General features: G+C 41.5%; 3 protein-coding genes across 5 annotated transcripts; 2 read left to right on the top strand and 1 right to left on the bottom strand.

Annotated features, from left to right (window-relative positions):
• The first annotated feature begins 772 nt into the window (after positions 1-772).
• Positions 773-6,436, top strand: LOC107384294 (uncharacterized protein CXorf38). 2 transcript variants are annotated; one of them, XM_015957473.3, is made up of 6 exons: positions 774-1,029; positions 1,118-1,252; positions 2,180-2,302; positions 5,374-5,523; positions 5,613-5,819; positions 5,894-6,436. In XM_015957473.3, exons 1-6 carry the CDS (start codon positions 823-825, stop codon positions 6,032-6,034), a joined length of 963 nt encoding a protein of 320 aa, XP_015812959.1. In that variant the 5' UTR covers positions 774-822; the 3' UTR covers positions 6,035-6,436. The 2 variants fall into 2 exon arrangements, with proteins under 2 accessions (XP_070412232.1, XP_015812959.1); XM_070556131.1 differs by lacking the exon at positions 2,180-2,302 and having other exon boundaries at positions 773-1,029.
• A 5,736-nt stretch (positions 6,437-12,172) lies between these two features.
• On the top strand, positions 12,173-14,917 carry LOC107384469 (SH2 domain-containing protein 1A). Its single transcript, XM_015957743.3, has 4 exons — positions 12,173-12,554; positions 13,664-13,724; positions 13,857-13,998; positions 14,086-14,917. The coding sequence occupies exons 1-4, from the start codon at positions 12,403-12,405 to the stop codon at positions 14,130-14,132; spliced, it is 402 nt and encodes a 133-aa protein (XP_015813229.3). The 5' UTR covers positions 12,173-12,402; the 3' UTR covers positions 14,133-14,917.
• A 1,235-nt stretch (positions 14,918-16,152) lies between these two features.
• LOC107384293 (interleukin-13 receptor subunit alpha-1) lies at positions 16,153-22,662 on the bottom strand. 2 transcript variants are annotated; one of them, XM_070556130.1, is made up of 10 exons: positions 22,565-22,662; positions 22,032-22,111; positions 21,563-21,609; positions 21,327-21,481; positions 20,638-20,807; positions 20,147-20,334; positions 19,930-20,074; positions 17,795-17,906; positions 16,546-16,627; positions 16,153-16,452 (listed from the first exon to the last, which is right to left on the bottom strand). In XM_070556130.1, exons 2-10 carry the CDS (start codon positions 22,096-22,098, stop codon positions 16,366-16,368), a joined length of 1,053 nt encoding a protein of 350 aa, XP_070412231.1. In that variant the 5' UTR covers positions 22,099-22,111; positions 22,565-22,662; the 3' UTR covers positions 16,153-16,365. The 2 variants fall into 2 exon arrangements, with proteins under 2 accessions (XP_070412231.1, XP_015812958.3); XM_015957472.3 differs by having other exon boundaries at positions 20,201-20,334.

Genomic DNA, 22,662 nt, shown 5'->3' with positions numbered 1-22,662 from the left:
ACCCCTCATAGTCAGACCTCCAAGTCGGAAACGGAAGAATTTCTCAACTTCAGCCTTGACATCCTAAATGGCAGCTCTCCATATCAACAACAGTAACTTTTGAGTGAAATTTGCTTATTTTACAAAACACACTTATAAAAGCATGTTTAAAACATGTAGTGCTTGCAACTTTAAGCTGAACATACTAAACGTTTTGTTTGCATGTTGAAAGTAAAGCTTGAAACTATGTTATTAGGAGGAATCTACAAACAATGGCTACTTGAGAGGTGTGCGTCGCCATTTTGTAATCCTGACTTCTCTAACTACTTTAGTTCAGCCTGACTTAGTGGCAGGGTGTAGAAACGAGGGCCCGGGCGGGATTCTATCCCCAGACTCGATCCCGGGTGAGAGTCACGCGCACTAACCAGAAAGCCAAAGGGACATCTCCTCAGTCAAGTAGCCAGAGCGCATGATCAATTGGGACACTTTGACAGGACGCTCACACTGTTACACTTATATGAACAGTTTTCAAGTCAGCCAACTCCAGTAAGTATCTTTTGTGATTTCCTTAGTCACCAGAATGACTTATGACCCAAATCTGTTTATTTTTCCATAAACATGAAGATGAAGACATGTTTTCCCACCTAAATGTTTCTGTAACAATTAAAGTGAAGCTGAAACTGTAGTTTTACAACTTGTTTACAACCACAGCAGCACCAGTAACACGGCCCACACTGCCATCTGGTGGTCGTAGCAGAGATTGCCCCAACTGGGTGGAGCTCATGGTGGAGCTGTACGTGATGACGTAGCTGTTGTTGTTTCACTCCAGGAAGTAAAGCCGAAATGGTTCTTGAGGAGCTGACGGTCCGTCTCAACGATAGAGAATACACAAACTGGCTGAAGGCTGGCCGGTGTCTGCTCATACTGAAGACCGGCCTCCACCCGTTCACCGACCACCGGATGAGAGCTCACCACAGAGACCTTCTCAACCAGCACGCGCTTCTGAGCACTCCGTGCGAGACGTCTTCTTGTAAACCAATAGGGAATAAAGTATGGCGATAACTTTCTGATTCTATTCCCTAAAAGCCCTCGTTGTTGTTTACGTCGCCTGTTCTTCTCGTGGTGTGCTTCTGGACAGCTTTCGTCGCCGTGCGGGGTGTGTTCAGAGTGGCAGAAGGTGATCCTGAGACACCACAGACAGCCTGGGGCCACCATCAACTGGGCCAACTGTTTCCCTCCTCACTGGAGGACAGACCACTGGGAGGTGGCCAAGGTGAAAAAACACACTCCGGTCTTTGTGTTTTTGTCGGTTTTTACGTGGATTACACATGAAATCCTCATCATCACACACAGACACACACACACTGTGGAGGAGTGTTCTACACAATCATTTAAATTCAGGCATATTGGGGGTTAGCTGTAGGAATGATCTGTTTTAGGTCAAAGGTCAGACGTTCTCCTTCAGGAGCAGGATTCATGGTTCCATCAGTTTCAGCAGGTGGTCCAGGTCCTGAAGCAGCAGAGCAGCCCCAGACCATCACACTACAACCACCGTGTCTGACTGTTGATGTGGTGTTTTAGTGTTAGTTTTACACCAGATGGAACAGGACACACACCTTCCAAATGTTCCCAAAAGTTCCAGTTTTGTCTCATCAGTCCACTGAATATTTTCAATCCCAGTTAAATTAAGATTTTTACATAGGACCAGCTTTGTTTGGATACATCTTTTTCACTATTACATAAAATCATTATTAGAAAGCAGCCTTTTTGTATTTAGTCAGGTTATCTTTCATTCATTCACATTTATTCTGACCTGGCAAAAACAAGAAATCTGTATGGGGACAAATACGTTTAAATATGTAATTCCAGTCCTGCTGGTAGGCTTTCTGAGATGAAAGCAGAACATATTTACAGAAATGGGTCGTGTTTTACATCTAAAGGAGAAACCATGCAGAACAATCCTGTTATATTATGTATTATAATGGGAATTATTCCAGTAAAAAATAAAAACAGCCTGACTTGTTTAAATTATTCTTTTAAAGGATAAAGTTCTGTTGGTTAATGTTCAAACAGTACCTCAAAACATCTGCATGATGCTCAGGTTCAGACAGTGGTGGGGTTTGTTTGTTTGTTTGTTTGTTTGTTTGTTTGTTTGGGCCACACAGAGGCACATTGGAGTTCTTGTTTGGTTCTCGTTCAGGCCTACATGCCCCGAGGTCAGGCCAAGGTCAGGAGGGCTGATCAGTGTGACGCTGCGGCTCTGCTCAACCTGATCAACTACTGTAGATGTTTCTGGTCTGTGGATCCAAAACTGGTGAGACAGGTAAAAACAGACCTTGTGTTTGTGTTGATGCATTTTGTGGATACATTTGAAACGCGAAGCGCTGCTGGGTCCTTGTCAGGTGCTGCTGTGATTAGGGGAAGGAATTGATACGTTCTTATCAATTTTTTGTATTTATGATAATCAGTTGTAAATGTATCGGTTGGAAAAATCTTTCCAAATGTTCTCCTTCATGCTCCCTGTGAAGGCAGAGTCATCTTCTTGTTCGGTGCAGTGTTGCTGTAGCTTTTGCAGATTGGGAAAAATCTCACCACAGATCAGACCTTTGTCGCTGGAGTCTGCTAGTGTGGAGGTGCATGTATACGGCTAATGATGCTAGTTGATTAGTTACCTGCGGTATTAAAAGCAGAGGACGTGCGAACGTCACCGCTGCTACTGCTGCGTTGAAATTCACTAATCCAGAGCACATCAATAACTTTTTGTATATTCATAGTGTTTCCTCTACTTCGCAATTATTGCAAGTTACCCTGTTGTAGTGTTGTCAAAAAAATCGATACCTAGATATAAATCAATACTAAAAGTGGTATCTAAATGAGATATTCCATCCCTGTGGTATCGATATTATGGACTATAATACACAGCCTTCTTCAAGTACACCGACACGCACGACGGCCAGATGCCGTAAAGCAGCCTCCGCCTCCCAGACAAACAGAAGAAGAAGACGCCGCATGGCTACATTGCAATTTCCCACGCGAGTTGTCTCCGATCCAAGTTTTGTCTGCCAAATAAATAAACAAAAACATAAACAGCGAATTTGGGAGGCGCTTCACAGCCCAACTTAATTAGCATACCAAGTCCGACACGTAGTTGTATATTCATGCTTATGTGCTTAAAGGAAACTCCTGTTTATTGCAACCCGGACTTAATGTCTAGCATGCAGTACGTTTGTTTACTCACGCTGACAACTTTGGTGCTACTTGGATTCCCCGGGGTATTTAGATCCATCGGCGAATCGCCGTCAGTGTATATCCATATAACGGGTGCGGACGGGCACCCATGGTGCAGCCTCGAAATAAGACATTATCTGCACCAAAACATCTCAATGTCGAAAGGATTTGTTAGGAATCATTAACGTGATTTCCCTGTTCGTTTGGAGCGAGTCTGTGATTTCTAGGCGTGAACAGACTAGCAGCGGCTAATCTAACCGGTGCTTTTAATGACGTCACTGCCGTGCGCCAATCTGTTTTTATTAAGATTACCGGTAGATGTACCTTCGTCCTACTGTGGAGAAATTCGTTTTCTCCATTTATTGACCAACAGAGTTGTTCAAAAGTACAGAACAAAACATATGGCATTACATCTTATGACAAAAATGCACCTTAAACAGAGTTTAAGCAGCAAAACATCACTCTGCAAATAGTGTATATATAGTGAGACAATTCATGATTTAAAGTGTTAACTTTCACCAGTTTTTGTACGCACGTTTTAAAAAATGCTGATACTTGAAAGGTTTAAGCACTTTATACACTTAATTCTTAACATTTAATTTTTGCAATATAAATTGAGGAATGTTATTTTTTGAATAAACTTGTTCAATAAATTGGTGTTTTTAAATAGTATCGAAACCAAGTATCGAGTTTTTTTTTTCAAGTATCGAATCGAGTTTGAAATTTTAGTATCGTGACAATCCTACCCTGTTGTCATGCTTTCTTGTAAAATATAACCAAACTTTCTAGCATTTGTGCCACGGAGAGGCCATGTTTCCTGCTTCCGTAAGCTATGCAACGTGCACGATGACGTGATTCGCGCCGAGCGGAATTGATAAGGGGAATCATTAGCAAAAGTGGTGAACGATTTCTAGGAAATGAAACTATGGGAACTGGTTCCCACAAGAACCGCTTTTCGATTCCCAACCCCAGCTGCGATGCTTCAGGTTTTTGCTGAGATTCAAAAAGACAAACGAGAAGCTTCGCATCCCTAAAGGTTTTTCCCCGTTTTGAGCGACCGCCACCTTTGACGTCTTTCTCTACAGCATCTGCTACCATCGTCTTTAAAGCATCATTCCCCATGTGTTCATCGTGTGGACCTGATTACAGATCCAGCCATGGACGTAATTTTCACTTTAGAAGTGGGGGGGGATCTTTACAGTATGTTCTAATGGGAGACAGGCTTCAACACAAATGGTTGTTTTCTGCTTTGTCCTAGAGCTCAACCAGTGTCAGTTTAATATAGCGTAATATTGTTTTTGGATGGTAAAAAGTGCAGGGGTCAAAACTTGACTTTGGGAAAAGTGGGGGGGGGACATGTCCCCCCTGTCCCCCCCCCCCCAAAATTACGTCCATGGATCCAGCTATGGAGGCAAAGAACCATGTTCTCTTTCAGATGAGCCCCTACTCTAGAAACCAAGGTTAGGGTTTGAAAAGCTAGCTGTCTGCAAAACCTCATGGGTCATTTAATCAGGAGCTGCATGCAGACGATGTTTGGTGCTTTTTTATAAACTTCAGTAGCAGAGCTGCTGCTCTCTAATGGGCTCGACACACGGGAGGCGACAAACGACCGCGATCAGCGAAATTTGTCGCTGTCGCTTTTATTACCTGTCACACGGGAGGCGATCCGCGGCAAAGCCGTCCACGCGTTCTGTTCCATGGCGAAATCGAAACTTCCGTTGTTTTGATTGGCTGTGTCAGGTTGGAGGGAATTAAGGTTATTGAAGCGGTTCAGAGTTAATAAAGCGGTAGATATGATGTTTCACAAGGTGCTGCTAGAGTTATGTGAAATCTTATTTATGATTTAACTATAAAACATAATAATAATCAACTTCTCCTCCATGTTTGCTCGGAGATGTACGGAGCATCCTGTCCGCTCATTGGTCAGTGAATTAAACCTCTGTTGATTGGTCCTCGTCCGAGCGACAGCGATGAAAAGTTGAAAATGTTTCAACTTTCTGGGATCGCGTCGCTGGGTCGTCCGTGCACGAGTGCAAAAATTCACATGCACGTTTTTCGCGTTTCGCTTAGTAGGAGGGAGACCCGCGATTATCGCTTAGTCGCGCATGTCTCATTGAAAATGAATGGAGGAGAGGCGATGTCGAGCCATAATGTTTGATCTTCCAGGTGATCCAGTTCAGGAATGAGTTGATGCACTCGTGTGAGCTGCGGGTGAAGGATGACTGGATCAGACACTACTGGAGGACTTTGAAGCACTTTGTGCAGCAGCTGAGTGACGTTCCCCAGATGGCCACAGTAGGACAACAGATAGAAGATGTGAGCTTGTTTGTGTTCCACAGCAGCTTCGTTCTCTTACTGTGAGGTGTTCGGGTGAGTGAAGGACGTTTCATGTGCCTTTTGCCCAGATGCTGACTGTCGATCTGTCCATTTGTGTGTCTGGTGTTGACCGAGTGGACTCGGCCGGTCCTTTGGAGGGATGTGAATCTGATTTTGTCAGCCAGTTGGAGACCAGTGCTGAGAAGGTCAGCCAATGGGAAACAGAGCTGCTACAAGAAATGCTGCAGGAGTATCTGCATGTCGCTGCAGAGGAAGATGGCGATGCAAAGGCACAAGTAGGAGCAACAAATACATTTAAACATAGATTAAGTGTGTGATGCGTTTCTCTGACCTTCACTTTGTTCCTTAGGACCCAGAGCAGCTGAAGAGGCTGCAGAGCTTCCTGCAGGCCAACAAAGATCTCAGAGAGAGGTTTTCTACAGAACTTCAAGCCATCAACTCACTGGAGGTCAAAGAACGAGGAGATGGAAGCGATAAGAGGTCAAGGTAAAGACCAGAAGGCTATTCGATGATCATATTATGATGTTTGCAAACCGTAAGCATCGGAGAAATGGAGAACACTCTCCAAGTGGACTGGTTCTAAAGAAGAGACTTGTGGAGTTCCTCGTGTCTGTGGTGCTGCAGCCAAGCACACAACACAGGAAAGCATTTCTGGAGACCAGCTTCCCAAACCTGATGTACATGTCATAAAGATGAAAGGGAAATAAGACCAGAACTTTGCACTTGGGAACAAAATTTTGTTTTTACAGGTTTGACATTTTAAACCTGAACGTTTCTGATTCTTGATCAGAACAGAAAAAAGTTTTTTATCCAATACCAAAATGTTCAGTTTTTGAGGCTTTTGTATGTTTTTGTTTCTATCAACGTTGAATTAAAGTTGGTTCAAACGATACTGGCTGTTCTTGGTTGGTTTTGTAGTTGGTAACAGGAGGTCTGGGTGGCTGCGGGGGTGGGATTATGCCAGTCTAAGGACATTGTTGTATGCTTCTGTTCATTTCAGTCTAAACACTGATTAACTCCTATGTGAATTCTCAGTGAAGTTTAAAATGTGTGAATCAGCTGAGGACTAAATGTAACCAGTCCCAAAGGGAGAAAAGTAAAAGTTACCCCAACAAAGGAAGCAGACGACTGCAATGAGCCTCACGTCAACACCCCCATGCTAAACAGGGCCTGTGTGAACAGAAACCTTCAAAAGAACCCGTCTCTGGGGTCTGAGAGGAAAGAGGGATGGATATGTCATCATTTCTCTGGAGGATAAACGGAAAACAGGCAAAGGCAACTGTGGTCTGAGCCTTAAGTGGCATAACTAAAGGGATAAACCAGGATAACCCTAACTGGAAGAGTTATGGAAAAGGAAGGTTTTTGTTGTGGTCCCACAGCAATCCAAGAGAAGTCAAAGCATCCTTTGTGCAAGAAAGCTCGTTGCTCTGGTGCAGAAATGTTTAACAGAACAATAAAGAAACTAAAACCTGTGACAAAGACATCTGTCCCATGGCTGATGTTGGTTAAAACACCCATTGTTGGAAAAAAGAGAGAAATGCCAAACAAGTTCAATGAAATCCGGTCAGTATTTGCTATAACTGTGACTTTTAACACTTAAGTGTGTGTTGTGTTTTGAAGCTGTGGGACAAATCAAAAACTCTTGACTCCAACCACAGGTGTGTGATGTTTAGGCTTTGTGGGTTTAGGTGTGTCTTTGTCTTTTTTATTTTGAACATGCGTACACAAAGTAATACAACATAAGTAACTTCTCGTTTTTTTTAACACATGTTCAAATGGGAGTAGGAAGAAGCATGAGCTTATTTAATCCCATCCCTTTCTCAACATCAAATAACTAATTGTTATTTAATGTTGTCCGGTAGTTTTTGGCAAATTACAACATATTCACACAAATGGCACATGGTTTATCACGATCAAGTCATTAATACAAACATTTTTTGTTTAGGCACACACTTTTGGACCTTCTTCCTTGTATTTGGTAAGCATCATGAGTTTTAAGCCTTTTTTTAAACAGCATTATGTTTGGACATTGCCTCAATTCATCACTCGTTCTGTTCCACAGTTTCACTCCATGTGAAACGATCCAGGTAGAATGGATGGTGCCACTAACATTAAAAGGTTAAAATAGGTTCTAAAACCAAGGCAAGCAGTGCAACCACAAAATGGTAAATGGCCTGTATTTGATATAGCGCCTTCTAGAGTCCTGGAACCCCCCAAGGCGCTTTACAACACAATCAGTCATTCTTCCATTCACACACACATTCACACACTGGTGGGGATGAGCTACAATGTAGCCACAGCTGCCCTGGGGCGCAATGACAGAGGCGAGGCTGCCGAGCACTGGCGCCACCGGTCCCTCCGACCACCACCAGCAGGCAACGTGGGTTAAGTGTCTTGCCCAAGGACACAACGACAGCGACAGACTGAGCAGGACTCGAACCTGCAACCTTCCTATTACGGGGCGAGCACTTAACTCCTGTGCCACCGTTGTAAATTAAAAAAGGAATTTATTCCAAAAGCTCGCGATGATGATGCCCAACAAGAAACTCCTAAAATAAGTCTGTGCTGGGCCTAAGGGGGCAAGCAGTCCATTCCGGTGTTGTGCCATAAATCGACTCGCTGCCAAAAACTGATTAGCCACCGCGGGATCGCGCACGGTTAGGGCAATTGCATTTCTAGACGAAATTCCCCAGGATTTCGCCCTAAAACTCGGCATATCTAGCAATATGGACATTCAGAAAGCAGAGGTGACCTCTTCCGGTACTTAAACAGATGTTTATCGCGGATATTAGTTTTTCCAGTTCAGAAGTTGTTTTAAGTGTTGCTGTTTGTCTTAAACGTTCACAATGAGGATATATTAATCCTTTTTGTAATATTTGCGATTGAAAGATGGATTGTGGTAAGAACTGGCTTTCTTTATGTTACAGCCTTGATACTAAAAAATAAATAATGTAAAATGGCACCCTGTATTGAATGTAAACGTTGTATAAATGTAAATAAACAATTCTCCAGCGATTTGATTTTTTTCCCCTTCCTTTCTTTAGTCCACCTGACATGGAGCCACAGTTAAATAGTTTGGGGCACATTTTTACTTGAAAAATAGTATTTAAACTGATCAAGCTTTGGCTTTAATGACACTGTGTAAGTTGCTATCTATACATTACGTTGCTCTATTTAAAAGTAACAAGATAAAAGCACTTCAGCACATAAAATTAAGATTGTCACTTGCCAAATAGAGACTACACCCTCCTGTTTGCCTATAAGAAACACCTCAAAATATCTTTAAATTCTTTATTGATGATTTAATTGTAGACAACTAAAATGGCATTTTACTTGCCAAAAAGTGATTCAATCGCTCAGATTTTCATGGAGGCTAAAATTGACCAAATAAGGGTTTTATGTATTATCTGTTGATGTCACTGTATTCATACTGCCTACTGTATCATCAAAAACACCCCAAAATGGCAAAAAGAAAGATAATTTCCCTTGCCAAACATCGATTACAGTGTCCTGGTCACGTGTAAAGGGTTACATTTACCTGAATATTACTTTATTTATTTTCTCTTGATGTTATTAGTCCCATCACAGGATGCTGGGTCTCTTCCACATTCATAAACACCTCAAAAATGAAAAAAAAAAATAAAGATAATTTCCCTTGCCAAAAATTGATTAGTGTCCTGGTCACCTGTAAAGGGTTAAATTGGCATAAATATTACTTCATTTATTATGATGCTGGGTGTGTTCCACAATCATATTCGAATAAACATGAAAATATTCCGTCCGAATATCTGTTTCTTGTTATAAATATAACAGCTAGAAGGATTTACAGTAAAAATAGGAGAAACATTTCAAAAAACTGTTTACAATTAACCACAGAAATAGGTACAATTATGTTTAATTGTCTGTGATCAATTTTTGGCAAGGGAAATTATCCTTTTTTTTTGCCATTTTGGGGGTGTTTTTGATGATACAGTAGGCAGTATGAATACAGTGACATCAACAGATAATACATAAAACCCTTATTTGGTCAATTTTAGCCTCCATGAAAATCTGAGCGATTGAATCACTTTTTGGCAAGTAAAATGCCATTTTAGTTGTCTACAATTAATCATCAAAAAAGAATTTAAAGATATTTTGAGGCGTTTCTTATAGGTAAACGGGAGGGTGTAGTCTATTTGGCAAGTGACAATCTTAATTTTATGTGCTGAAGTGCTTTTATCTTGTTACTTTTAAATAGAGCAACGTAATGTATAGATAGTAACCTACACAGTGTCATTAAAGCCAAAGCTTGATCAGTTTAAATACTATTTTTCAAGTAAAAATGTGCCCCAAACTATTTAACTGTGGCTCCATGTCAGGTGGACTAAAGAAAGGAAGGGGAAAAAATCAAATCGCTGGAGAATTGTTTATTTATTTTTTAGTATCAAGGCTGTAACATAAAGAAAGCCAGTTCTTACCACAATCCATCTTTCAATCGCAAATATTGCAAAAAGGATAATATATCCTCATTGTGAACGTTTAAGACAAACAGCAACACTTAAAACAACTTCCGAACTGGGAAAACTAATATCCGCAATAAACATCTGTTTAAGTACCGGAAGAGGTCACCTCTGCTTTCTGAATGTCCATATTGCTAAATATGCTGAGTTTTAGGGGGAAATCCTGGGGGCTCACGCTTCTACTAGAGACGGCGCAGGCGTCAACCTGCCATCTCTGGTTCTGCAGCCGTCAGACACTTTGGTTTTTCCTGCATTTGGCAAATAAAGTCATCGGGAGTTTCAGCTACCGTCCCGTTTACACACGCAGCTCTGTGGCTCATCTGAATTTCCTTCAGTGACACAGGGATGGTTATACTATGAGACACCCGCTCCCTTTTGCTCAGTGCGCCGTTATTATCACGATGGAGAGAATACACAACAGAGAAGTTGAGAAACTATGAGGTGTAAAAAAAAACCCAGCTTTTTAGGAAAGTGTCTGTGAGAACGAGGAGAGCAGGAGGTCTGAGTTATATCCTACAACAGAACTGTTTGGATCACCACACCATATCTGTCTTAATGTCACTTTATTGATACTTTTGGAATTTATTTTAAATATCAAAGCAATTTGGACCATTTTAATCATACTAATTAATAACATTGACACGCTATGGGGAAAATGAAAGACAATCTGGCTTGATGACGTCATGAATATGCAAATTAGCATTTAACGTCATCTGGCGACATCTGGGTGACTTTCTGGGTCAACTTCAGCTACTTTCTATCAGGGGAGTTGGCAACACTGGAGTGAATAGGAAAGAGGGAAATCAGATCCTGAGGAAGGTGGAATAGGTGGGGAGAGCAGAATAAAGAGAGAGTGGTGAAGAAGGTCATACAAAAGCCAGCTTGAACAAGTGAGTCTTCAGCTGTTTTTTAAAGGAGACCACTGAGTCCACAGATCTCAGGCTCAGGGGGAGAGAGTTCCAGAGTCTGGGGGCCACAGCAGCAAATGATCTGTCACATTTGACCTTTAGCCTGGTGCGTTGCACAACCAGTAGGCATTGATCACTGGACCTCAGGGACCTGCTGGGGGTGTAGGGACTAAGAAGATCACCAATGTAAGATGGTGTTTGTCCATGTAAGGCCCTATAGACCAGAACCAGGATCTTGAAATGAACCCTGAAGTTGACTGGCAGCCAGTGAAGCTGGAGGAGAAGCGGGGTGATGTGGGTGTGTTTGGAGGACCTGGTCAGAAGCCGAGCACAGGCACTCTGAACCACCTGTAGACGGTTCAGGGGGGTTCTGCTCAGACACGTGAAAAGAGAGTTACAGTAGTCTAAGCGTGAGGAGATGAAGGTGTGGAGAACTGTCTCAAGTTCAGAGCGGGACAGAATGGGACTCAGCTTAGCAATGTTCCTGAGATGGAAGAAGGAAGAGCGAACAAGAGAACTGACATGAGAATCCAGGGTGAGAGCTGGGTCAAAGGTCACGCCAAGATTCCTGACAGAAGGTTTGGTGTGGGAAGCAAGCTGACCAAGAGAGTCTCTGACTTTGGGAACCAGCTTGTCTGGGGCACAGATGAGGATCTCAGTCTTATCTTCATTCAGCAGAAGAAAGCTCCCAGCCATCCAGGTTTTGATAGAGTCTAAGCAGGTGTGTAACAGCTGCAGCTTAGACATTTCATGGGGCTTAAAGGAGATGTACAGTTGGATGTCATCTGCATAAAGATGGTAGTAGATTCCTTTGAAGGAGCTCAGGATGTGCTGAAAAGGAAGCAGATAGAGGAGGAAGAGCAGATGCCCCAGCACAGAACCTTGTGGGACACCATGGGTAAGAGAAGTGGTGGAGGACCTAAACTTGGAGACAGCCACAGAAAAGGGTAGCAGAGGAGCTCCCCTGGTGAGCTGGGGTAGTTGGTTTAGCCCTATTAGCAGCAGGGTATATAAGGCTGCATGTTTTCATGATCATGTGAATAGTTGTTGCCTGTACCAAGACAACTAGTGGAAAATAAACCACTCTGCATGACCCGCCAAGTTCCTGCCTCATTGTCACTGCTCCTGAAATCCAGCCATTTAAGGCCGTCTATATGACAGTATCTGAAACATGTTCGAATTTGTCAAAATATGGAGAAAAATATCCGAAATAAAACCAACATGTTCTATGGAAAAAGAGCTGAAGTCAAATTAAAAGTAAAATTCTCAAAGTGAAAGCAGTGAGGTTAAAATGACGTGCAGCTCGCTGGAGGTTTGCTGCATGACGGAAAGGTGTGAAAACCAGCAAAAGCTTTTCCTGCTTCAGAAACTTTCACACACTTTGGTGCTGCTTCAGTCTGTTGCACCTTCACCAGCTTTCATCACAGATGAGCATCTGGTTCTGATCCAGCATGGAGCGGGAGGGGAGGTGTGTTCGGTCCATTTACTACGGGAGGATTGGCAGCAAAGTGACAGAAAGGCTGCTGGGGAGGTTTGGACACGATGGCAGCTTTCTGCTGAGGGACAGTGAAACGGTGCCAGGGGCCTGCTGTCTTTGCGTGAGGTGAGCTGCTGGGGACAGGGACGAAGACAGGGACTTAATCAGTAGATTACTATCAACTCAGAAGTTTTTCATTCATATTGTTGTCAGATCATCTCTTATTTATCTTGTTTATCAGTAAAAATTTAAATTTAAGAAAAAGAGTCAACCTGAACATAAATGCACTTCCTACCTCTGAGAAGCGATTCAAAAGACAAAACTTAAGGTTTCCACTGCTTACAGAGGATTGTACGTCTCGACTCAGATAAAGGAAGCACTTCATGGTCTCAATAATACTATTTTTACTTTAACTATAAGAGCAGTGATGGCATTAAACATAATATAAATGAAAAAAAAAACTAAGTTTCTGTAATTTCTATAGAAATGATTGCTCTATAACACTAACATCTGATTTATGATAGATAACAAGTTAAATGATGCAGTCCCAGCACGCTGAGCTGCAGTTTATTATGAAAAACCCGAAACTGTTTAATGTCAAACATAACAGATTTCATTAGTAACGTTGGTGAAGACATTAATTTTACAAAACATCATCCCATTGTGGAGAGGTACAGGGGCATCCAACATTTTCAAGATTTAACCATTAAATAAAAAAAAATGTTGTTAAAAGTCGTGTGTGTGTGTGTGTGTGTGTGTGTGTGTGTGTGTGTGTGTGTGTGTGTGTGTGTGTGTGTGTGTGTGTGTGTTAAATCAACAGGTGGCATTTTTGCATTCTTATTATTTTTATTCCATTTGAAGAAGGGCATTGCTAGTTTGGGAACTTAATGGTGAAATGCAGTATTGAACATGTTTGTGCGGTTGCAGGAATAATTAGAAAATGTTCATTTATGTTTATGTTATTTATTTTTTTAAGTAGAAGGGAAAATTTGTGGGGTTGAAACAAATTCAAACTGAAGATAAATACTGTATCACACGTTTTACTCACTGTGGGTTCAGACTTTCAAGAGAAATGTGTCTGAATCAGATAAGACGACTTTCTGAAGTCTGGTTTCAGATCATGTATGTTAAGCGTAAAATATAAAACAACTTACTCATTTCCGTGAAACATGCTTTTTTTTATCAATTTGTGCAAACGTTTCAGATAGATCGTTAAAGTGACGTTTGTTTGACAGGAAAGCACCACATGTACTCACCTACAGGCTACAGCACTCCGACAGTGGCTGGTACCTCCAGGTGGGTGAACATCGCTCACATTCACTCACTCACTCACACACACACACACACACACACACACACACACACACACACACACACACACACACACACACACAGAATTATCACCATCTACATGTGTGCCTTTAACAGGATTTAAGAAACCGACAGGAGAAATTTGGAACTCTGGAGTCATTGATTGACCATTACAGACGAGCCCCATCGCCTCCTGTTGGGATGGCTCCCCTCACTGATCCACTGGACAAAACACAAATACCAAACTACTTTCTTCAAGGTACAAATCAGTCACACATTTGATCTAATGGCCTCTGGTTGCATGCAAAACCCATGCAGATACATTTTTGGTTTCTGTTCATCACAGAATTCGTCTACATGGAAGTGACCAGCAGCAGCAGCTCAGCTCAATGAGGGCCTGTTCTTCAACCCTGCGGATGTTCTTCCTCAGAACTTCCTGTTTATTCGTCTCATCAACACTTTCCAAACCAGAGAAACAGTTGTACATAAATATCACATGTAAGAATATAAAAAATACTAAAAAGTTTGCAGTTTATTTCAGCTCGAGTGTGCAGGGTTACGTTTGTGTTACCTTTCAGTGCTGAGTGATTCTAGGTTGTGATTAACTTTCTGTGGCTGCTGTGGTCTTTATCTGTGCTGCTTTAGTATCTTTGTTGTAAACCAGAGGGTGAGACAAACAACTAACTCACACCTACGGACAATTTAGAATTTAGCGTTTTACCAGAACTTATGCCCGTTTAAATAGCAAGTGATAAAAATGGTAATTGGCTTCAAATGGAATATTTTGTTTTTGTTGTTTATTGGTTTTGTTTTCTTTTTCTGTAGATTCATGTGAACAATTGTTTTGTAACTGTCTTTTTATGTAGCAAGGTGAAGATAGAACGACCTGCATAAAGAAAAGTTTTTTTTTCTTTCAAATTTGTTAATGTGAGCAAATGTGATTTATTAGCTGAATTGGGGCTGGACTAGATAAGCTTTTGCTTCTTCCAGTTCCCTCTCAAATGGTTTTATGTTATTGTATGTTTTGTATTGTTTCATTCAACAGCATATGTTTATGGTATTCCTCATTTTTAAAAAAATTGTATGCACCAGGAATATGGGGGAGTGCATATGCAATTTCATGTTTTCGATGGTTTGAGATAAATAAATAAATAAATGAAATAAAATAAAAAATAAAATAAATGCCCGTTTTGGTCTGTGAAGGGAAAACGGTGAACCAGGAGAAAGCCACACATGCTCTGAGACCCTGCGGTCTCCACACAGAAATATCACAGCTGGGACTTGAACTTGTGACCTTTGTGCTGCAACACAACACTGCCACCAACTTTGCCAACCTGCAGCCCCACTGATGAAAAAGAAACATAAAAACTCCAAGTAAGAGTGGAACCACATCCTGCAAGTCTTGAGCGAGGAGCTTTGACTTGTGTAGCTTGTGCTAACAGCATTTTCAGTAGCTCCTATCCTACCTTTATTCACACTTAAATAAAAATGATTGATCAGGAGGCAGAGGCTGCAGCTCAAACTTTTACACTTCTCTTAGTTGTTTATTTGGGTCTGATCTGACCAAGAGCACCAGATGTGATTGTGTTTTTACTGTGTTCTGCAGAAATTTAAAGAGCAAGTCAACCCGTACCAGATTCTAACTCCACTCCCACTTCATGTTTGAAAAATGCAACAAATGCTGTTGCCTGGCAGACCGAGAGGGCGGAGCTGCTAACAAATACACAAACACACAGGCATTGTGACATCATAACGTACCAGTTTACATCATAGCATACCTCTTAGCCAATAGTGGTGGCAGATTTAAATTAGAATACAGTGCAGAGTTTTTACCTGACAACGGCACAACACTGACAGTTTTAGGCAGAATATTTAAATTTTAACTAAGATGCACTGAAGTGCCAAATTATTGACGACACGTGTCTGCAGCACGATTAGACACTCGTTTATTTAGTTTATCAGCAAAAAAAAGTTTATTTGGGGGTGACTTGCTCTTTAAGTTCCACTATTAAAAGTCAAAACTTCTTGTCTTTTTTACCTTAAAGTAGTGGTAATGCCCCCCTCAGAGTCTTACTCCACCCACGTATCAATTTTAAAAACTGCAACATTAGTAGGCGTTGCCTGGAGGACCGAGAGGGCGGAGCCGCGGCAGTGACGAAGACGATGGCTAACTAGACTAGACTAGGCTAACTAAGTTTTCTTGTGCATGAATATCTGATTTAGTGTTTCCCAACCCTCTACAAACAGCAGGTAAAAGTAGAAAAATGACTCCAAAATGAGCAGATCACAGTTCATAACCAGACTTTATTATAAACTGTAAAAAATAAACTTATTTTGTAGAAACGTTTAAGATTTCAGTACAACTGTGAAGAAATTGGTGTAAGTCTCAAACGCCTCTTGTTCAAATCCTGCCAGAAAATAGTAAATAAAAGTCGCAGTTTGATGAAATGCATGAAAAACTAAATGAATGTAAGACAAAACGTCTTTATTCCTAAAAACAACAGAAAGTCTTAATGCAAAAGATTTCTAAAGCTCTTTGAATTTTGGTAGAACATTTGTAAATGCTCAATGCATGCGTCCAACCTGTGTGTACCGACTTGTGGAGTAAAAATGAGCATGCACGTCTTTATTCTGTGTTGCTTTCAGGGTTTTGCTCTGCATCCTCCACCTCAGTGATCTCTTCCTCGTGTTTTTCTGGCACAGAAGGGTAGAACTAGCAACACAAGAAGAAATCCACATTAGAACTGCGTGTACACACACACATTAAGGTGTTCACCTCAATGTGTGTGTGTGTGTGTTTGCTTACACAGACAGGGTCGCCTTTCTCTAGAAAATATTTGTACTGCGGTGGAGGACGAGGGATTGGAGGAAACAGGATACTAGTCAACCTGAAACACAAAATCAGCTTCAGAAAGACAATCACTAAAAGCTGGTGGATGAATGTCAAAGTAAAACTGAGATGTCTGTCCACCCTTTTCTATCGGGTCTGTTCTCAACCTTTATTTATACAGCACATGTCAGAGGTGTGGGCTCGAGTCACATGACTTGGACTCAAGTCAGACTCGAGTCGTTATTTTAATGACTTCTGACTGGACTTGATAAAATCTATAAAGACTTACGACTTGACTCAGACTCAAACGACAATGACTTGCGACTTGAATCGACTTGCATCTGTTGACTTGATGATAACTTGAGCATATTTGATATTTTAGCACAAAAGTGGTGCGACATGGACAAAAGTCATAATCATTCTTCGTTCTGGGTTTGATCTCGTACGGCTGAATGCAGCAGCACTTTGCTGATGATCAGTTTCGGTTGAACTTTCTGCTTGTTTGTACAAATAAATGAAGCTTTATTTCTGGAATGTATTTATCATCATTGTCATTAAATTAAAGTTGGACAGGTGACTTGATTATAACTTGAAAAATCAAAGTTAAGGACTTGGACTTGACTTGGACTTCCACATCATTGACTTTGGACTCGACTTGGACTTGGTTGTCCTTGACTTGGACTTGACATGAGACTTGACTGGAAATACTTGTGACTACTTGTGACTTGCAAAGCAGTGACTTGGTCACATCTCTGGAATATTGTATCCCATGCTCTGAGTATGGCGTAGCCCTTTAAGCCCCTGGCCTCACTGGTTCTGGGGAGCTCATTGAGCCTTTGAAGACAATCTATGGTCCTCAATCTCTTGGGTGGTACCAGGGCCCTACTGATAGGCGGGCTACATTAAAAGTTCTTCAGTCATAGGATGGTTGTTTGGGAACAATCCAATTGGCGTGGCTTAACGAGCTACATCATACTCATTGAATCTGGGGTTACAATACGTAACCAACACTCTGGATCCTGGATTATAATTAATCTCCACTCTGTTGTGAGTTTATCAGAGTGGATCAGATGAAGAAGCCTGCTTTTCTGACATCATCATCTACTTGTCTTTTTTTTCCTTTTGCCATACTGGTCTGACTCAGGACAACGTTTATGCTGAGATTCAGCAGCACAGGAAAGCCTTGATTGAAGGGAGATGTTTCAGAACACTAGAAATACACTACCTCTGATGGCGCACCATCAACAGCACAGCAAGGAGGATCATGGGTATTCCCAGGCAAATGGCTACTATCACCAGGGGGTCGAGTGTGTACCAGGGCTCTTCAGCTGCTAAACCTGTACAAAGACAGACTTTAGGCTCCCACAGAGGCTTCAAGTACAGATGAGTCAGACCGAAAACCACTAATCATTGGGTCTTTTTACTCTATGGTCAGCTCCGCTCAGTCTGTGACATCACTTCACATTACACTCAAATGGGGGGCAGGAAGTGTTTAGCTCCACTACAAAACACAGCAAAATGGATGAAAGCGATAGTACAAAGGCTTTAAATGGCACAGACGCCCAGAGGTGCTGCTCCTTGTTGTGTGACGGGGTGAGTACTCCCTCTTCTCCACAACATCTTTGTAAGACTGTCATTCCAGGAGAGGGCACTCACCAGCTGCGGGGCATTACCGATCAGCGGCAGCTGCAGATCCTCTAATCAACCGCAGCAGAGCTCTATTTAAGAGGAGAGGGAACCACTTCACATCGCTGGATGATTAACTACTCACGGTAGAATCTTGCCACTCAGTACTAGGTTTTACTTGGTCTCTGCTCAGACATTTGTGCTGTCACAGTTTTTGGATTTATCTGGTTTTTTGTGCTTGGATTTTTTGGTGTTTGGACTCAAGTCTGTTTCATCTTCAGGATACTTGGAATCGCTGAACCACAGATGGATGTACCTACCTGGAAGTCGCCATAACCCGCCTGGATTACACACTCAAGGTTCACCTCTCCTCCAGCTTCACTTGCCCTCTGCCACCATCATCTGGCTCCCTCTCCTGGACGTACCCCGTCACACCGTTTGCCCTCCCTGCTGGCTTTTGGACTCTTGCCGACTACTTCACACTTGGATATCTCCAGGACACTTTTAGTTAGGGTTAATAAATCATTGTTTGAACTTTCTGCCTTTGTCCTGTGATGGTTCTTCATGTCGTGGGTTAAACACCTTCCCAGGAACATGACACTCCTGTAGGCTGCAGGAGCAGCACCTCTGGCCCACTACAGTCTGTGAGTAAACAGCGATATCATGTGGTCACTGTTTGTTATAGCAACCTGCAGCTTTTGATTGATAATACAAACTGGGTGCATATATATATATATATATATATATATATATATATATATATATATATATATATATATATATATATATATATATATATAAAGTGATAGTACGAAGGCTTTAAGTGGCACAGACGCAATATCACGAAAAAATACATCTTCCTTTAGGTTGTGACCCGCATAGTTTTAAAAGTGGGACTTTTCATACACCCTGGAGGATTTACCCAGTGCTGAAGTGATCGGCATAACAAACTACCTTGTGCTGCGTGCCTCATACTACTAATACATTACCAAATGAAAACCTTTTACAAACCTGGAAGCCTACGCCTATTTTTTTTCAGGTTGGTTAAACATTTAGGGATCCGGGGAAGCTTTAAATGACCGTCTTGTTTTCGCTCGGTAAAGTAGTGAGTTGTGCTCATGATTGGTTCCGGATAATAATGCTAATGCTGATGCTAAGTATGTGCTAGGATCTACTTGTAACAAAAATGTTATGCCTTTTTAAATCTATATTTCTGGTATGTTTGATTTTAATTGGGTATAAACACGCGTTACAACACTAAGCTAACTGCTAAAAACATCAGCACTCTGAAAGCTATTAGAGGTGAGGACACATGAAAATAGTATCAAACTGTTTAACAGCCATTTTTATGGCTGTGTTTCTAAATAACTGTTTAAAATGCACAGAGGGCATTAGAGTGGTTGTAATAACATAGACTGCACAGAATTTTAGCATTTTAACGCCCAGTTACCAAAGTAAATAGGGTTCTGTGCAGCGCCGGCTAGTTCCATACCACCATCTGCATTTGGTGTGAAATGCAGCAATAAATTGGCTTTAGAGTGACATCATTTCAGCCATCCAATAAGTCTACAGGTGGGTGAATCGGGTTGGTTCTGCACAAAAACAACCGCAGGGAATCAGGGCTCTGCACAAATCAGGGCTCTGCACAAACAACACTATGCGCTGATTAGGGGCTGAGCTAACCATATTGTAGGGCCAATTGAGTCTGAGATGACTGGGTCAAAGGTCACTTACTGACTGTGGGGCTCCATTGGCTCCAATGTTGGTATCCATGGCAATATTGTGATGTTCGTGTCCTAATTCTCACCCTGTAGCTGCGGGACGAAGCGGCATTCAACTCCACATACTGCAGAGTTCCCGTCAGCATCCTCAGGTCTTCCTGTTTAGAAATAGTTACCAAGATGTGTGTGTGTGTGTGTGTGTGTGTGTGTGTCTTTTGGATTAGACTAACTTCGATCTCTGTTGGGTCTGACTTGTGGAGTTCCTCAGAGTTCTGATGTCCTACCTGTTCGCCCAAATCCAGCTGGTACTCAAAACAGTCAGGATTTGCAATGTTGTTAGAGTCAGGCAGATTCCAGGAGATGTAAAGGTGTGTACCTTCAATGGATGCACAGACATTTGTAGGTGGAGACAAGGGCCCTGTGACAACACACACACACACACACACACACACACAGTTTAAGAGTGTTATTCATTGTAGCTCCTGATTTTTGTTTGTATTATGATGTGAGAATATGTTAAATACTTTTAACAGGTTGGTTTATTTCAAAATTGGAAATATTTTTATATTTTTGTCATTTTATTCTATGACCTTTTAAAAATAGGTTCACAAATACATTTCACTGATATGCGTGTGTGTGTGTGTGTGTGTGTGTGTGTGTGTGTGTGTGTGTGTGTGTGTGTGTGTGTGTGTGTGTGTGTGTGTGTGTGTGTGCTACTTACGTATCAGGTCCATTTCATATCTTCTGATGTTAACCATCCATTCCACATCCTTTGTCATGTTAAAGCAAACGATTACATGATCTTTTTGACTCATGTTCAACACCCAAAATCCAACTCTTGGCACAGACAGTTTGGATTCTAAATCAACCAGTGTATCCTCCTTACATTCACTGTAAAACAAGTTCAAATCACTGTGAGATGGTACGATAGTCAGTTTACCTTCCTTAAAAATATTGTTGGCACTCTCTGGGAGTAATGTTCTTGCTTAACTCCTTGTAGACTACTGTTACTAATAAGCATCAAATGACTTCTGTCCTTAAAGCTTCCAGATAGCAGCCTGGCAGGACATCCTAAATATGTAAATACAAAGTCTTAATTTCAGAGAAGGAGAAACAGCCCGCTGCTACCACTCCAACTTTAGAACAAACGTCCAGAGTTCCAAAATGAAAAACAGCATTTGAAGTGACAACAAAAGACGTTTGGACCTAGAAAACAGTGACTGGTGTTGAAGCGCTGTCTCGTCTCCTCTGGCATCGCGGGTTTTCAGTTCTGGCAGAAGTGCATCAAGAAAGATGCCCACGGGGATCTGTGACCGTATTCGCATTCAAAACCTAACTTTAACAGCTTTAAAGACTTTGAAGAGTTTGATGTTGACTGGTCAGTTCAGATCACTGGCAAAAAGAAAATACCTCATAACAATGGAAAGATGAGTGTCCTTCTCCAAAGTGAGGAATGACCAGGAGCAGTTGAGTAAATCTGATGGGTACAAGACACACGCGAAGCTTTCCTTAAAGTTGGTGATGCCAACAACTTCATCTAACCCTGTAGAGTTCAGCAAGAAGACCTAAAAATGTCCCACAAGCATAAACAACATACATTTAAATTGAGCGGCATTCACGAGCTGTAAGAATATTTCAGTTCTTACATCATCATTATCCAGGAGACAGACATCTGACAAGACTGCTTCGGTTTCTGCAAAAAATAATTCAGATTCAAGCTTGTTAGTTGGCCATGCATCATTAGGTTCACACCTAAAATTGTGCCAGCCTGTGTGTGCAGACTTTGCATCAAGACGCCATGCTTCATTTGTCAATATTGTGTATTTTTACACTTGTCGGCGTTGTGTTTTTCTTTATCTTTTATTAACTGAATGGTGAAGGAATCTGCTTTCTATGAATTAAAATAAAAAAGCGGAAAAAATAAATGTTAGCAAAAATAAGTCCATGATCAAGATGCAGTTGTTCCACTGTTTAAAAGTCATGTACCTCACCTTTTTTTTATTATTGTGTGTGTGTGTGTGTGTGTGTGTGTGTGTGTGTGTGTGTGTGTGTGTGTGTGTGTGTGTGTGTGTGTGTGTGTGTGTGTGTGTGTGTGTGAGATGCTAATTCACCCACCATGTCTTGACACCAACAACACCAGGAGACAGTACCAACAGATTGGAAGAGCAGGAAGCAGCTCCATAGCCAACTTGGGGCTTTAAACACAAACACAAGGTTTGGTTGAAGTTCAGTCTCCTAAACGATGGCTTCATACTGAAAATATAAGTCAGTCTCAGATGAAAACACGCAGCAAAGTGCAACAAGTTCCTGGTTTTCAGCTTGTCTTCTTTAGGTTGACCACATGTACCAAAGACACGTTCAAAAAAGTGATTTCCTGGCTTTAAAGAATTCCCCTTTTTCAAGTGTTTCCATTGCTAGTCAGAGCTTTTCTCATTCTCCTCAGAGTGTATGAAATCAGCTGCAAAGACGCATTGTTCGTGTTTCTATACCAACTTCTTACAGCACATTAAAAGTTTCAAAGACACAACGCCCAGTCACATAGAGACAGTGAGATGTCTAATAATCACGACTCGACAATGTACCTCCTCTGTTTAATAAGATCCTAAACAAACCGACACATTGATACCTCTGTAAACAGAAGTTTTTACCTGGTGCTGTCTTTCTACTCTGATACTGATGCGTTTTTCTCTTGGCCAGAAGAAGGAATGATAAGATTTGAGGAAGTTTGAAGCATGATGTTATGAAC

Source organism: Nothobranchius furzeri, chromosome 11 (genome assembly GCF_043380555.1).
Source record: "Nothobranchius furzeri strain GRZ-AD chromosome 11, NfurGRZ-RIMD1, whole genome shotgun sequence".
Taxonomy (NCBI): Eukaryota; Metazoa; Chordata; class Actinopteri; order Cyprinodontiformes; family Nothobranchiidae; genus Nothobranchius; species Nothobranchius furzeri.
The sequence above is the reverse complement of the archived record's forward strand: the minus strand, read 5'-3'. Positions and strand labels throughout refer to the sequence as shown.